The sequence below is a fragment of the Drosophila subobscura genome, chromosome J (assembly GCF_008121235.1).
Source record: "Drosophila subobscura isolate 14011-0131.10 chromosome J, UCBerk_Dsub_1.0, whole genome shotgun sequence".
NCBI lineage: Eukaryota > Metazoa > Arthropoda > Insecta > Diptera > Drosophilidae > Drosophila > Drosophila subobscura.
In genome coordinates, this window is record NC_048532.1 from 14,588,677 (window position 1) to 14,600,307 (window position 11,631).

The following is an 11,631-nucleotide window of genomic DNA, read 5'->3' on the forward strand; positions in this document are numbered from 1 at the left end:
CAGATCAGGACATGCCACGCCTCCTCGAGAGAGGGAGACTGTCCTGTATCGTTTGAATCCACCAAGGACCTCAAGGACTGCAGGATATGGCTGCTATAAGCTATTTTGTAAAAGTGATCCCACCATCCTGAAAGTATGCAACACTTTTCGCAATCAAACCCGCCCCCAAAAGATACAACAAAATTTTTATATTTAACACGAGCACCCCAAAAGTATGCTACACTTTTTATTGGTATAAAAATCGGCTAAATACATCTTACATAGAAATGTTATGTTAATCTTAACGTGCCCACTGTCAGATGAGAGATCGGCCACTTTGATGGAGAACCTGTACTCCAGGTTTGTAGTGGCACAGTTTTCTCCAAAGTAGTCCTTGCTTTTTCTCCAAAGTAGTCCTTGCTTTTATAATATATCCCATCTCATAATCCAATAGAACCTTCGTCTAGAAATACAGCTAGAAAATTAAATATTTTCGGAAATATTCGACTGTTAATAAGCGCTTTTGAAATTAATATTAATATTATTATTAATTGGTTAACAATTATAACACAAATACCATGACAGAACCACGTAATATTGCCAAGTACGTTCTCTTTGGAGCCACGGGCTTCGTGTGCGGTGCCTTCCTGCAGCAGCAGATATCCATCGAGAATCTATACGATGCGATCAAGCGCGATCCGTACTTGTATAACATTCGCCAGAAGCTGTATCCGGTGGTAAGTGCAGGCTCCTCTTCCCTCCTTTCAAGTATTGGTAGTGATCAGCAACCTGGAACCTCAACAGCTGTCCACCTTCCCCACTGATCACGAGGCGCGACTGTGGAATCGCCCGCTCGGACTGAAGGACAAGATAAGCCAGCTGCTGATGTCAACTTTATTTAAATATTTCGTACCGAAGCCGCTGGAACAGCCCGGTGCGAACATTCTCGATTTGCTCAAGTACGGTTTACCCAGTGCCGCAAATTTGCTGGTGCACCAGGACTACATAATGTCGCGAGGCAGGGAAACGAACAGCGCCTCGTGGCTGTGCGAGCACTTTTGCACCGACTCGTTGCCGGTCGAGGACCAGCAGCTCTCCCGATACGAAGTTGTGTTTGTGCCGCGCGAGGCCAACTCAGCCATTGGCAGGGTCTTCAGGCAGCCGATGTGGCAGGAGCTGGAGCGTTATGTGACGTTGCTGGTGCAGGAGTGCGGATCTGTGTATGCCTACACGGGTCCCATTTTCATGCCCAAAACCAATGGCCGCGAGCAGTATTGGCAGGAGTACATAGAATGTGGAAATACTGCGACACCTGTGCCGTCGCACTACTTCAAGGTGTTGATCGTGGAGCAGTCAGACGATGAGCCCACTATGGAGGCTTATATCCTGCGCAATGAAGAGACCCAAGCAGTTGGCGAGCTGTGCGATTATCGTGCATGCATCCAGGACATAGAGACACAGACCGGGCTGCGCTTCGGCAAGGATCTGCTGGTACCAAAGGTGACTTTGAATATGGACAACATCGAGATAGATTTTACCGACGCCAGCGTGTCCGAGCCAATTTAAATGTTGTTTCCATTTAATAAAATAAATTTCGATGAACTATCCACAGCAGTCGAGTTATTTCATCTTTGGTGTATCCAAATACCAGAATATACCGATGAAAATCATATTCCTCGATTTTGATATTCGGCGTCGTATTACAAGCTAGCTAGGACACTCAGCACTGCACATATAATTTTATACGGCAGAAGAATATATGTTTTAGAAAATCGGCTAGTTATAGGCGCTCTCTTTTAGTTTTTTAGTCCTTTTTTCAATGAAAGTGTAAAGTGAGGCGGTGTTATTTGTTTGGGCAATCAGGGCTGCAAACACACACACAGGAAGGATACTATCGATAGCAAAGACATATCGAGCAAAATTCAACCAAGGGGACAATTTCCAAAATTCCAGAAATTCAAACGACAGACAGCAAACAGCTAGTAGGCCATATTTTCAAAACAATTTGGCACGAGTCGGTTACATACAATTGCTCAATCAGTTCCGAATCGTTGTTGAAGCTAAACAGACATTTTTCTGGCATACAAAAAAACAGAAATACAATTGAAATTTTTAGACATTTTGGAAACAAGTAAGAGAAATTAATTTTGAAAAATGTCCGATCAAGTGGATGAAATTGAAGAAACCGAGGACTTCCATGATTTGGAGGAGTTCAACGACGACGAGGCCTCCGGCAGCGGCACACAGCAGCCAAAGAATAAACGATTCGTGGTGAACAAGTGGGTGGCCTATGCCCTCTGGTCCTGGGATGTGGCCGTGGACAACTGCGCGATCTGCCGCAACCACATCATGAATCTGTGCATCGAGTGCCAGGCGGATCCCAACGCCAACAAGGACCTGTGCACCGTGGCCTGGGGCGAGTGCAATCACGCCTTCCACTACCACTGCATCGCTCGCTGGCTGAAGACGCGCCTCGTGTGCCCTCTGGACAACAAGGAGTGGGTTTACCAGAAATACGGCCGCTAGGCCAAAGCATTGGGTCACACACACACACACACGCGGGGGTTGTATTTGAGAGTAAAAAAACAAAATTAGATACGATTTTCCATGGGTTTGCCTTCTGACCTTAGGTCTGGATCTCCGGTTCATGGTCGGGGCCCAGGAGCTGTTGTGCCGTGGGCCGCACTCCGGTGATCTGCTCGATCTCGTTGTAGAGCGCATCACGCTCCTCGATCAGGCTGGCGTACTTCTGCTGCAGCTCCTTTTCTCGGTCCATTTGTCGTCGCACATCGTCCTGCAGCGATTCGAGGCGCCGCGGAACGGCAATGGCCTCCTGCTCGCCGAGGAATCGGAATGTCGACAGTGAAATGGAGTTCAGGTCAATCTGGGAGTAGGTGTCGTGCAGCTGCTTGATGAGCACCTGGGCACGGGCCTGATAGCCGCCAGTTAGGATCTTCAGCTTCTTCTCGATCTTGCCGCAGCGCTTGGCCTCCTTGCCCATGTGGCGACGGTTCTGTTCGAGCCGCTTCTCCGCCGACTCCAGGCGATCCTTCTTACTCGCCAGACTGGCGCGCGTGTAGCGGTGCTGGGAGGGCAGGTAGAGCACCTGTCCCAGGCACTCTTGCCACACCTGGGCGTAGACATTCAGGGGCAGCTCGCCGTGTGCCATGCGCTCCTTGACCACCTCCATCTCTTCGCAGAGCATTTTCTTGGCCTTGGCCAGCTCCTGCTGCGAGATCTCCTCGTACGGGTTCGCCTTAAAGTAGCTCTGCAGCTGCTCCAGCTTGTGCTGCGACTGTCCCGGCACAGGATCCCTGACAGAGTCGTACACTGGAAAGAGAAACAAGATAAAAACGTCTGCGTACGATTCCCAGGAGACGCTCCACATACGCTGCATGGTGATCATCTCGTGCTTGATCAGCTCCTCGGCCTGCTGTTGCTCGGTGAGGTTCTGCTTCTCGGACTGCGGCCGCAGGATCTTCGTGTTGACCTCTGTGGGTCGAGGCAGGCTGCGCTGGATCACCTGGGAGCGCTTCTCGAGCTCGCGCTTTCGCTTCGCCTCCTGCTCGGCCAGAAGGCGAGCATCGACATCGGCCTGGTCCTCGATGGCGGGCTCTGTGCTCGTGTCCATCGCCTCGCTGTCCTCCTGCTCGGGCACCACTATCTCGTAGTCGTTGCGCGGAGTCGGCAGCGTGGAGAGCCCCTCCCGCAGCGTGGACTTCAGTTGCTTCTGGTAGTTCTTGAAGAGAGCCGGCGTCTCGGTCACGCCCATGCTCTCCTCGGGGTTGATGCTCAGCTTATCCCGGACATAGGCCGGTGTGGGGACCCCTGGGGCGCCCGGCTTCACTGGCACCAGGGCCCCCGAGGATGGGGTGAGGAAGCTACCAGGTGTGGCAGCCCCTCCGCCCTCGCGTTGAGTACGGAAGGGCGTGGCTATGACCGTGTTGGGCGTGGCAATGGAGGCAGCCTTGGGCAGGACGCCGGAAAAGTCGGATTCGTGAAGGGGCGTGTTGAGGCCACCCTTGAGCGGGGTCTCCGTGTGGGTGAGGGCCATCATGTTCTGGGCCTCCTGCATGATGCGGTCCGTATAGGGGGCCGGGGTCCTGGGCGTGGCAGCCACCTGCGGTGTGATGGAGTAGTCCGCCAGGAGGGCATCGGTCGTCTCGATGCCACTCTCACCCGCAATCTCCTTTGCCATCTCACTGGCACGCCCAAGCTTCACCACCTGCTGCAGCTCCATGTCGGAGATCTGGGGGGTGGGCAGCACCAGCTTGGATCGCTTGCGCTCCGGCTCCATGTTCTGCAGCATTGCGGTGGGCACCTCGTTCTCCTTGCGCTGCTTGAGCTTCGACTTGTCCTTCTTCCGCTCGCGCTCCTCCTTCTCCGAGCGCAGCTCTCCGTCGAGGTCCTGCTGCCGCATCTTGTTGAAGTCCGGCTCGTTCTTCTGCAGATGCTCCTCTGCCGTGTCATAAAATCCGAGCGCCGGCCGCTTCTCGAAGGGGATCTCTGCGTTGTAGTCGATGCCCTTGATGCGTTTTCGGTTGCCACTTCCGATGCCAGCGGCGCGCAGCTCGCGCCTCTTCTGGAGCGTGGCCAGGCGGCGGGCCTCCTCCAGCTGCTTCTCGCGCGCCTTGCGCTTGGCCTTCTTGCCCTGGGTGTTGGCCAGACGGGCCCGAGCCTCGGACAGCATTTCCAGCTCGTCCTCGTCCATGTCTTTGGGATCGGGCCGTGCCGGCTTTGTCTCTGGGTTGGGATCTATTTCGCCCGGCTTCAGTTTGCGCGGGTCGTCCATTGTGTCCTCGCCATCCTCCTTGCGCTGTGCCTGATCGCTGAATAAGACAAATAATGAGACAAATCAGCAACGGAATATACTTGGCAATATGTGCACTTACAGCAAAAATTCGTAGCGCTCCAGGCACTGGGCCGCAGTGCGTCCTATAATGGGCGCAATTGTGCGCCATTGTGTGGGCATCAGCTTGGCCAGATGCAGTAGCTTTTCGTCTTCCTCGCGCGACCATTCGGTTTTCTTGATGCTTGGATCCAGCCACTCGTACCACCTGGCCTTGCACTGCTTGGCCGACTTGCGGTGCAACAACGAGGCAATTCGACTCCATTGGTTCTTGCCATATTTCATGACAGCCGCCTTGAGAATCTCATCCTGCCAGAAAACGTGGAAAACAGTGAAAAGAGTTGCGAGAATTGGCTCCCACTTACCTCCGTGTTGCGCCACACACCGCCCTTGATCATAATACGCGGCATTTTGTATTCTTATTTTAATATTAACACGAACAAATTAATTTTTACACAAATTTTGCGATTTTTTCGGCGGCAAGGGAGCAGTGTGACCGCGGGACTATCGATCAAATATACCCTCAGACCCTCAGAAGTATACCAAAATATACGCTCTCATTTTAAAAATATACCGTAAATCTTACATCACATTCCTCGATATTGATGTTCTATTTCTCTTTCAAACACTGAACAAATAATTTAATCCGATTGAAGAATCAGCTTGGCCTATTAAAAATACTCATTTTTATTGGATTGATAAACGACACAGCAGTATATCGATACAAATCCCATGTGATATATTTTCGACAAAATATATTATTATGGATACTTTTGGGGAGACTGGATCTTTTTATGCGAAAACTTTTCGGTTCAAACTTTAACTTCTTCAACTGCAGTTTCTTAAAATCATGCGATGGCCCGGAAGGCGCTGATCCTCCACCAAGAAATCTACGTCCGAGTAGTCCTTAACCAAAAGCTTAACCAAAGACGACCCATCGCCGCACCGACGTCGTCGATTACTTCGAAGTCTGGATTCATTTTTTGCTGTTTTATTTTTTTAAATTATTTGCTCGGAACGTAGGGTTTTATGGACTTCCTTTGTTCGATACCAAAATTATTATGTCGATATACATTCACTAGGAAGTGAAATCAGATCGAGCCTGAATTTAAAATTCACAGCCTGTTACGAGCTCTGGTCTGGAATTTTTTTTTGTGCCCGATAAGTGCCTGGCAAGTTGAACTAACAAATTATTTGTAAATAATCTTTTATCTGCGGGGTTTCATTGATGGCAAATCTTTCGATAGCCGAACGATATGTGGCGTTTTTCTTCGGCTCTGGGCTGCTAACTGGTGCCGAATATATGATCAGCTGTTCTCTTGATATCATATCAGTGTTCTTTTTTTATTGCCACAAAAGTAATGTAAATTGTAATGCGGAATTGCGGAATGCTCCTCTAGACCAGGCCCCCATGCGAGCAATATGAACGATGCGGCTTTCTCGGGCTACTACAGCGGCATTGGCAACCAGGTGAGCCCCATGCGCAGGCAGAGAGAGTTCATCTCGCCAGAAAACGATGCCGTGTGTCTTCCAGCTGCACCCGCCCCTCCATCAGCAGCAGCAGGCGCAGCACCAGCACCAGCACCAGCATCCGCACCAGGAGCTGTCCCTGTCGACGCCCGTGCACGCCCTGGAGACGGACACCAATTTCACCAGCTTCTTTGACGACGACATCGTGACCTGCGGCTCCACATCCTCCTCCGCCATCTGGCTGCCGATCCAGCTGGGCAACGGCAATCCGAATGGAGCTATCAACGCAACGAACAAGGCAGCCGCGGAGGTTCCCTTTGTCCAGATCCACACCACGGACCTGCAGCAGCAGGCTCAGCCCGAGAAGAGCTACCGCAATGCCTTTCGCCGCAGGACGGCGGAGATCAAGTCCGAGGAGCTGATCAAGTCCGAACTGGCCGAGGCCGCGGCCAAGGAACGCCTGAATGCCACGCCCACGCCACCCACACGCAACTCCAGCTGCGCCAGCGTCGAGGGCAAGGCCATGGTGCAGGAGGTGCCGATTCTCTTCAGGTGCCCCAACTGCCCCTTCCTCAGCCTGTGCCAGGTGAAGTCCAGCCAGCACGTGAACAACTGCTTCGGCACCAGCGCCGAGCAGCAGAGACAGTGTCCAGGTGAGTACCGCCCAAATGGTATGCCCCCTGGCTCATCCTTGATCCAATCCGATCCGATTTTCAGGCTGCCCGAACATCTTCTATAGCAGCGATGCCCTCAATGTGCACCTCAGTCTGGACCACCAGCTGGATGACGATGAGTGTGTGACGCTGCTGGGCGGCACTGGTGCGGGTGCCCCCGAAGTGAGCGGCACCTCCACGAAGCAGACGCTGCCTAAGAGCCGCATCTTCATCAAGAGCGTGGACTGCCTGCGGGAGCCCCAGCAGGACTTCCTGCCCCTGCTGCAGCAGCAGGACAGCGGGGACTCCCCAGTGACATCCAGCAACATTCTCGATCTACTCGAAGATGTGGCAGAGACACCTGGACACCTGCCACCCAGTGAGCCGGTGGCGCCGCCCTGCCAGAAGCCCAGCCAGAAGATATCCATCAAGAGCGTGGACGTGCTGAGGGAGCCGGCGCTGTTGACCTTTGACTTTCAGCTGCCCAATGGCTGCCAGGAGATGCCTCTGCTGGCGGACAGCAATCTCGTGGATGCACATCCAGTGGTGGAGACGGAGAAGCCGCGCCAGCCCAAGATCTACATCAGAAACGTGGATATCCTCAAGGAGCCGATGCTGCTGCCCACGTCCCTGCCGCTGCCACTGCCCCTGCCCGGCATGGGCTACAACGGAGGCGTGGCCACAACGACAGCAATGCAGAACGGAGCAGGGGGAGTCGGAGGAGCTGCCGGCGATGTCTTCCAGGCGGATACGTTACTCACGCCAACGGGTCCGCTGCCAGGCTTCGAGCCCAGCCTGGCGCCACTGGCCAACATGTGCTCTGAACCCTTTCCCTTCGACTCCGTTCTGAGTGTGGGCGGAGGTGGTGGTGGTGCCTCCACGCTGGAAAACACTCGCTTCAGTGCCTTGGACCTGGACTTTGGTGTTGATTTTGACCATGGCATAGCGCCGCTGCTCACCGAAGCCACACCTCCGCCCATGCCTATGCCTCCGCCTCAGCCGCAGTCTCAGCCGGCAGGGCCAGCCGGACTCTCGGAACTGGAGCAGCCCGTCGAGCTGCAGCACTACCTGCCGCCGACTCCGAGCACCACGAAGCAGAAGATCTTCATCAAGAACGTGGACATTCTGAAGGCGCCGCAGCGGGGAACCCTCCACCTGCGCACCGTCGACGAGCTCAACTTTATGACCCGCAACGAGGTGGAGCGCCTGATAGTTCCCAACCTCGAACCCATGCCCAAAATGGAGCCCCTGATGGACCAACAGCAGCAGCAGCACACACACACGCACACGCAGCCACAGTCGCAGCCTCAGCCGCTGGATTCACTGCAGCTGGAGCCGCAGAACTCTCAGACGCTAAGCGACTTCCAGGCACCTCTGAGCGGCAGCTGGCCGAGCGAGGACAGCTACGACCTGGCCGGGGATCTAGAGTGCTGGCCCTGGATCGAGGAGGCAGTGCAGGAGGTGATACCGAGTGAGGCTGCGGCTGGGGCTGGGGCTGCGGCTGCGGCTGCATCCGAGCCACAAGTGGAGAGCCTTGGCCAGTCCTCTGACGATTTCCCCCAGTTGTATCCCTCAACGACGGAGCCAGTGCAGAGCGGAGAAGATGCAATGCCACCGCTGGTGCCCGTTAGCGCCTCGGACACCACAGCAGTCGCAGGCGCTGGCTCCGGTCCGAGCAGTCTGCCTCTTCCTCCGCTGGTTCCGCTGGCTGCGGAGGCGGGAGAAAAGCCGGGACGCATCTATGTGGCCAACAATCTGCTGCCTGTCGCCGTGGATCCGCTGCCGGGTGGCACTTCGGTGCGCGGGCGTCCCTATGGAACCAAGCTGACGGCAGGAGGCGGTGGCGGAGGCAAGCGAAAAGCTGCGCCAAGCATCAGCCAGGTGGCCGAGGGGGGCAAGTGCCAGGTGGAGGGCTGCATGTTCCGCTTCAAGTCGCCGACGACACTGGAGTACCATGGACGCTGCCACAACGACGTGGTGGGCTCGTCCCAGCCGATGGTCTGTCCGGAGTGCCGCTCCTCGGACTTCAGCAACTGGAACTGCCTGCACACGCACCTGTGGCGCACGCACCAGATCGACATGGAGCTCTACTGCTGCCAGCTGTGCAGCTTCAAGACGCCCATCTACTCGCGGCTGGTCAACACGCACGCCAAGATCCACTCCGAGGAGCGCAACTACAAGTGCGAGCAGTGCGGCAAGGGATTCAAGAACACAAAGCAGCTGAAGAACCACCGACGACTGCACCGCACCCAGGGACTGGGCATGGGCAAGGGTGCGCTTCCCGATCAGGCCCCAGCCGATGCTCCGCAGTCTGCCATCCTGCATCGCTGCGGCGACTGCGGGGCGGCCTTCAAGCAGCGCAAGACCCTGCGCGAACATCTCTGCAAGGAGCGGAACGAGCAGCCGCAGTGCTCCCTCTGCCAGCGGGTCTTCAGCTCCAAGAGCAGCCTCAAGCTGCACCTGCGCAGCCACCAGGCGAACAAGCGCTTCCAGTGCGACACCTGCGAGTACGAGGCGAGCGACCACAACGCCTTCCGCAGACATCTGGCCACGCATCGGGATCGCAAGCGATACGCCTGTCCCCACTGCGACTTTCGGGCGATACAGAGCACCGCCTTTCGGGTTGGTTTATCCCATTTAAAGCCATTCTGTGTGACTCTAATGTACCTTCCTCCTGTCTAGATACATCTGCAGAAGCGCCATCCCGAGCAGGAGCTCTCGTCCATTATCTACAAGTGCGATCAGTGCAGCTTCTCCAGCATTAATCAAGGCCTGCTGCTGGTTCATCAGGTCAAGCACGAGCACGAGGCGCCGCCACCCAACCAACAGTCGCTTCCAGTAACACTGCATGTGGCTGAGGCACTGCCTGAGGCAGTTGCTGCGGCAGTTCCAGCAACGCTTTCGACTCCATCATCGATCAAGGTGGAGACCAGCCTGCTGCTCGCTCATTCCAGTACAAATGTTGCCAAGATGCAGGCGGGCGTTACCCTAGCAGATGTCCTACAATCCTCCTAATTCCCCATCCCCCAACCCACTCCCTCTTCCATTTGTATGTCACACAAAGTGCCGTGTAGCTTATACAAAAAAGTTTTATACCAAATTATACCAATGTTAGTTATGGCTAAGAATCAAACCCCCTCTGGAGGGGATCTCTTTCGACTTCGGATCGCTTCGAGGATACTTCGTAATTAGATATAGATGTTAGCTGTGTGTACATATCCTCCCCTTGGGGTCTGTTATTGTGTATGTATTTACTGTATATATAAAGGTTAATTGGGAAGTTCTTGGCAATGTCATCTGTAGAGCAAGCAATCCTCTGCTTGGCGACAGAAACACAAAATAAATTTGATAAAAAATAGAACAAAAATCGTTAGAAATGTCCAATTGTGAGAGGAAGCCTTTGAAGGCACCCGGGTAGGAGGCCAAGGATCTGGACGAGCAGGATGTGGCCCATCGACAGAGCAGGCCAAGCAGAAGCTTACACAAAAGGCCAACAAATGATTCCCAGGCAATAAATTGAGATAAATTCCCGTCTGACTGCAGTGGAATATGATTAATCGTTGGTCAGTCTGTGTGGGGTGTGGGATCTGCTTAAAAAGCCATCACCGAAATGTGACGTTTGATATGCGACCAATAAAAAAAGGACACGCCAGGCCTTTGGGTTGAGCGCAACAAATGCCACAAATGGGAATTTTATGCACCTTTTTTACATTTTGTAGAGCGACACATCACTTTTTGGGTGGTTTCCTTCGCTTCATTTTGGTCACACGACAGGGGAGAACCTTCTGTAATCATCATTGATATGTGATTCGATTTCTGTGTCCATCTTCAGGTCATAGACCACCTTCCAGTGGATCATCAGCTCCAGCGCGAGGATAAAGAAGCAAACATAGAGGAATATCTGCAGTATAAGCCAGATTGCGGTTTGGATGTCCACCGTATAGGGCCACAGGGCCATGAACACCAGTAGGTTCTGCAGGAACATCAGACAGCAGACCGCAGACCAAACAAGTGGCATGATGAACCACAACTTCAGGTGTCGCCGCACCAAGGGTTTCGCATTGAGCTCCAGGGGCACTGCCGCCAGCAGGGAGAGTGCCGTGGATACAATCACCGTTTGCATGAGTTCAGGATACTCAAATTTTATATTCCGCTCCGGCCAAGAGACTTGCAGATTGATGGTGATCCGTGGACTGGCAATCACTGCCGAGAGTGTGACGCTGATGTAGAGAATGCGGTAAGCAAAGTTGAGCAACGTTGCGAGATCCATTCTTGAATGTACTGGGAGACTGAGACTGAAAAGTTGATCTATTGAATCTTATTTACTATTTCAATGTTGACACATAACTGAGAGAACTGAGAACTTTAGATAAGTTTTAGGCACATTCGAAACGAACTTCTTTCATATTCATATTCAATATTTGTTATAAGCCTTTAATGGGGAGAACTTTCTTTGTGTTTTATACAAAAATTTAATTACACTTTTTACGATTTTTGTTTGATTTTTGTTTAGCTATTCCGATAGATGGTTTGTTTTCGTTAAATATACAATAGTGGTGGAGGGGGAGGAACAGAAGTGAGTGGAAGATTAGCAGAACTCTTAGAGGTATATCATTGAATCGAAATAGAAGGAATTCTAACGCGAGTCTGGGGGGATTACACTAGATGGGGTAGATCGTA

General features: G+C 53.1%; 4 protein-coding genes across 4 annotated transcripts; 3 read left to right on the forward strand and 1 right to left on the reverse strand.

Annotated features, from left to right (window-relative positions):
• Positions 1-202: 202 nt before the first annotated feature.
• LOC117893082 (cell division cycle 5-like protein) lies at positions 203-5,347 on the reverse strand. The gene is made up of 5 exons (XM_034799503.1): positions 5,194-5,347; positions 4,872-5,137; positions 3,370-4,808; positions 2,597-3,309; positions 203-442 (listed from the first exon to the last, which is right to left on the reverse strand). Exons 1-4 carry the CDS (start codon positions 5,236-5,238, stop codon positions 2,606-2,608), a joined length of 2,454 nt encoding a protein of 817 aa, XP_034655394.1. The 5' UTR covers positions 5,239-5,347; the 3' UTR covers positions 203-442; positions 2,597-2,605.
• LOC117893083 (nuclease C1-like) lies at positions 449-1,744 on the forward strand. Its single transcript, XM_034799504.1, has 2 exons — positions 449-716; positions 784-1,744. Exons 1-2 carry the CDS (start codon positions 558-560, stop codon positions 1,543-1,545), a joined length of 921 nt encoding a protein of 306 aa, XP_034655395.1. The 5' UTR covers positions 449-557; the 3' UTR covers positions 1,546-1,744.
• LOC117893084 (RING-box protein 1B) lies at positions 2,101-2,524 on the forward strand. The gene has a single exon (XM_034799505.1). It carries the CDS (start codon positions 2,134-2,136, stop codon positions 2,503-2,505), a length of 372 nt encoding a protein of 123 aa, XP_034655396.1. The 5' UTR covers positions 2,101-2,133; the 3' UTR covers positions 2,506-2,524.
• A 792-nt stretch (positions 5,348-6,139) lies between the features above and the next one.
• Positions 6,140-10,006, forward strand: LOC117893081. Its single transcript, XM_034799502.1, has 4 exons — positions 6,140-6,298; positions 6,363-6,951; positions 7,016-9,573; positions 9,634-10,006. Exons 1-4 carry the CDS (start codon positions 6,251-6,253, stop codon positions 9,964-9,966), a joined length of 3,528 nt encoding a protein of 1,175 aa, XP_034655393.1. The 5' UTR covers positions 6,140-6,250; the 3' UTR covers positions 9,967-10,006.
• Positions 10,007-11,631: the final 1,625 nt, after the last annotated feature.

What these genes read in the sequence shown, in the direction of transcription:
- LOC117893083 (XM_034799504.1), top strand. Translation starts at nt 558, where the DNA reads ATGACAGAACCACGTAATATTGCCAAGTACGTTCTCTTTGGAGCCACG. An exon ending in GCCAGAAGCTGTATCCGGTG is followed by an intron (nt 717 to 783) that starts GTAAGTGCAGGC and finishes GAACCTCAACAG; the next exon opens with CTGTCCACCTTCCCCACTGA.
- LOC117893084 (XM_034799505.1), top strand. Translation starts at nt 2,134, where the DNA reads ATGTCCGATCAAGTGGATGAAATTGAAGAAACCGAGGACTTCCATGAT.
- LOC117893082 (XM_034799503.1), bottom strand. Translation starts at nt 5,238, where the DNA reads ATGCCGCGTATTATGATCAAGGGCGGTGTGTGGCGCAACACGGAG. An exon ending in GAGCGCTACGAATTTTTGCT is followed by an intron (nt 4,809 to 4,871) that starts GTAAGTGCACAT and finishes TGTCTTATTCAG; the next exon opens with CGATCAGGCACAGCGCAAGG. An exon ending in CGAGATGATCACCATGCAGC is followed by an intron (nt 3,310 to 3,369) that starts GTATGTGGAGCG and finishes TTCTCTTTCCAG; the next exon opens with TGTACGACTCTGTCAGGGAT.
- LOC117893081 (XM_034799502.1), top strand. Translation starts at nt 6,251, where the DNA reads ATGAACGATGCGGCTTTCTCGGGCTACTACAGCGGCATTGGCAACCAG. An exon ending in GCAGCAGAGACAGTGTCCAG is followed by an intron (nt 6,952 to 7,015) that starts GTGAGTACCGCC and finishes TCCGATTTTCAG; the next exon opens with GCTGCCCGAACATCTTCTAT. An exon ending in TACAGAGCACCGCCTTTCGG is followed by an intron (nt 9,574 to 9,633) that starts GTTGGTTTATCC and finishes CCTCCTGTCTAG; the next exon opens with ATACATCTGCAGAAGCGCCA.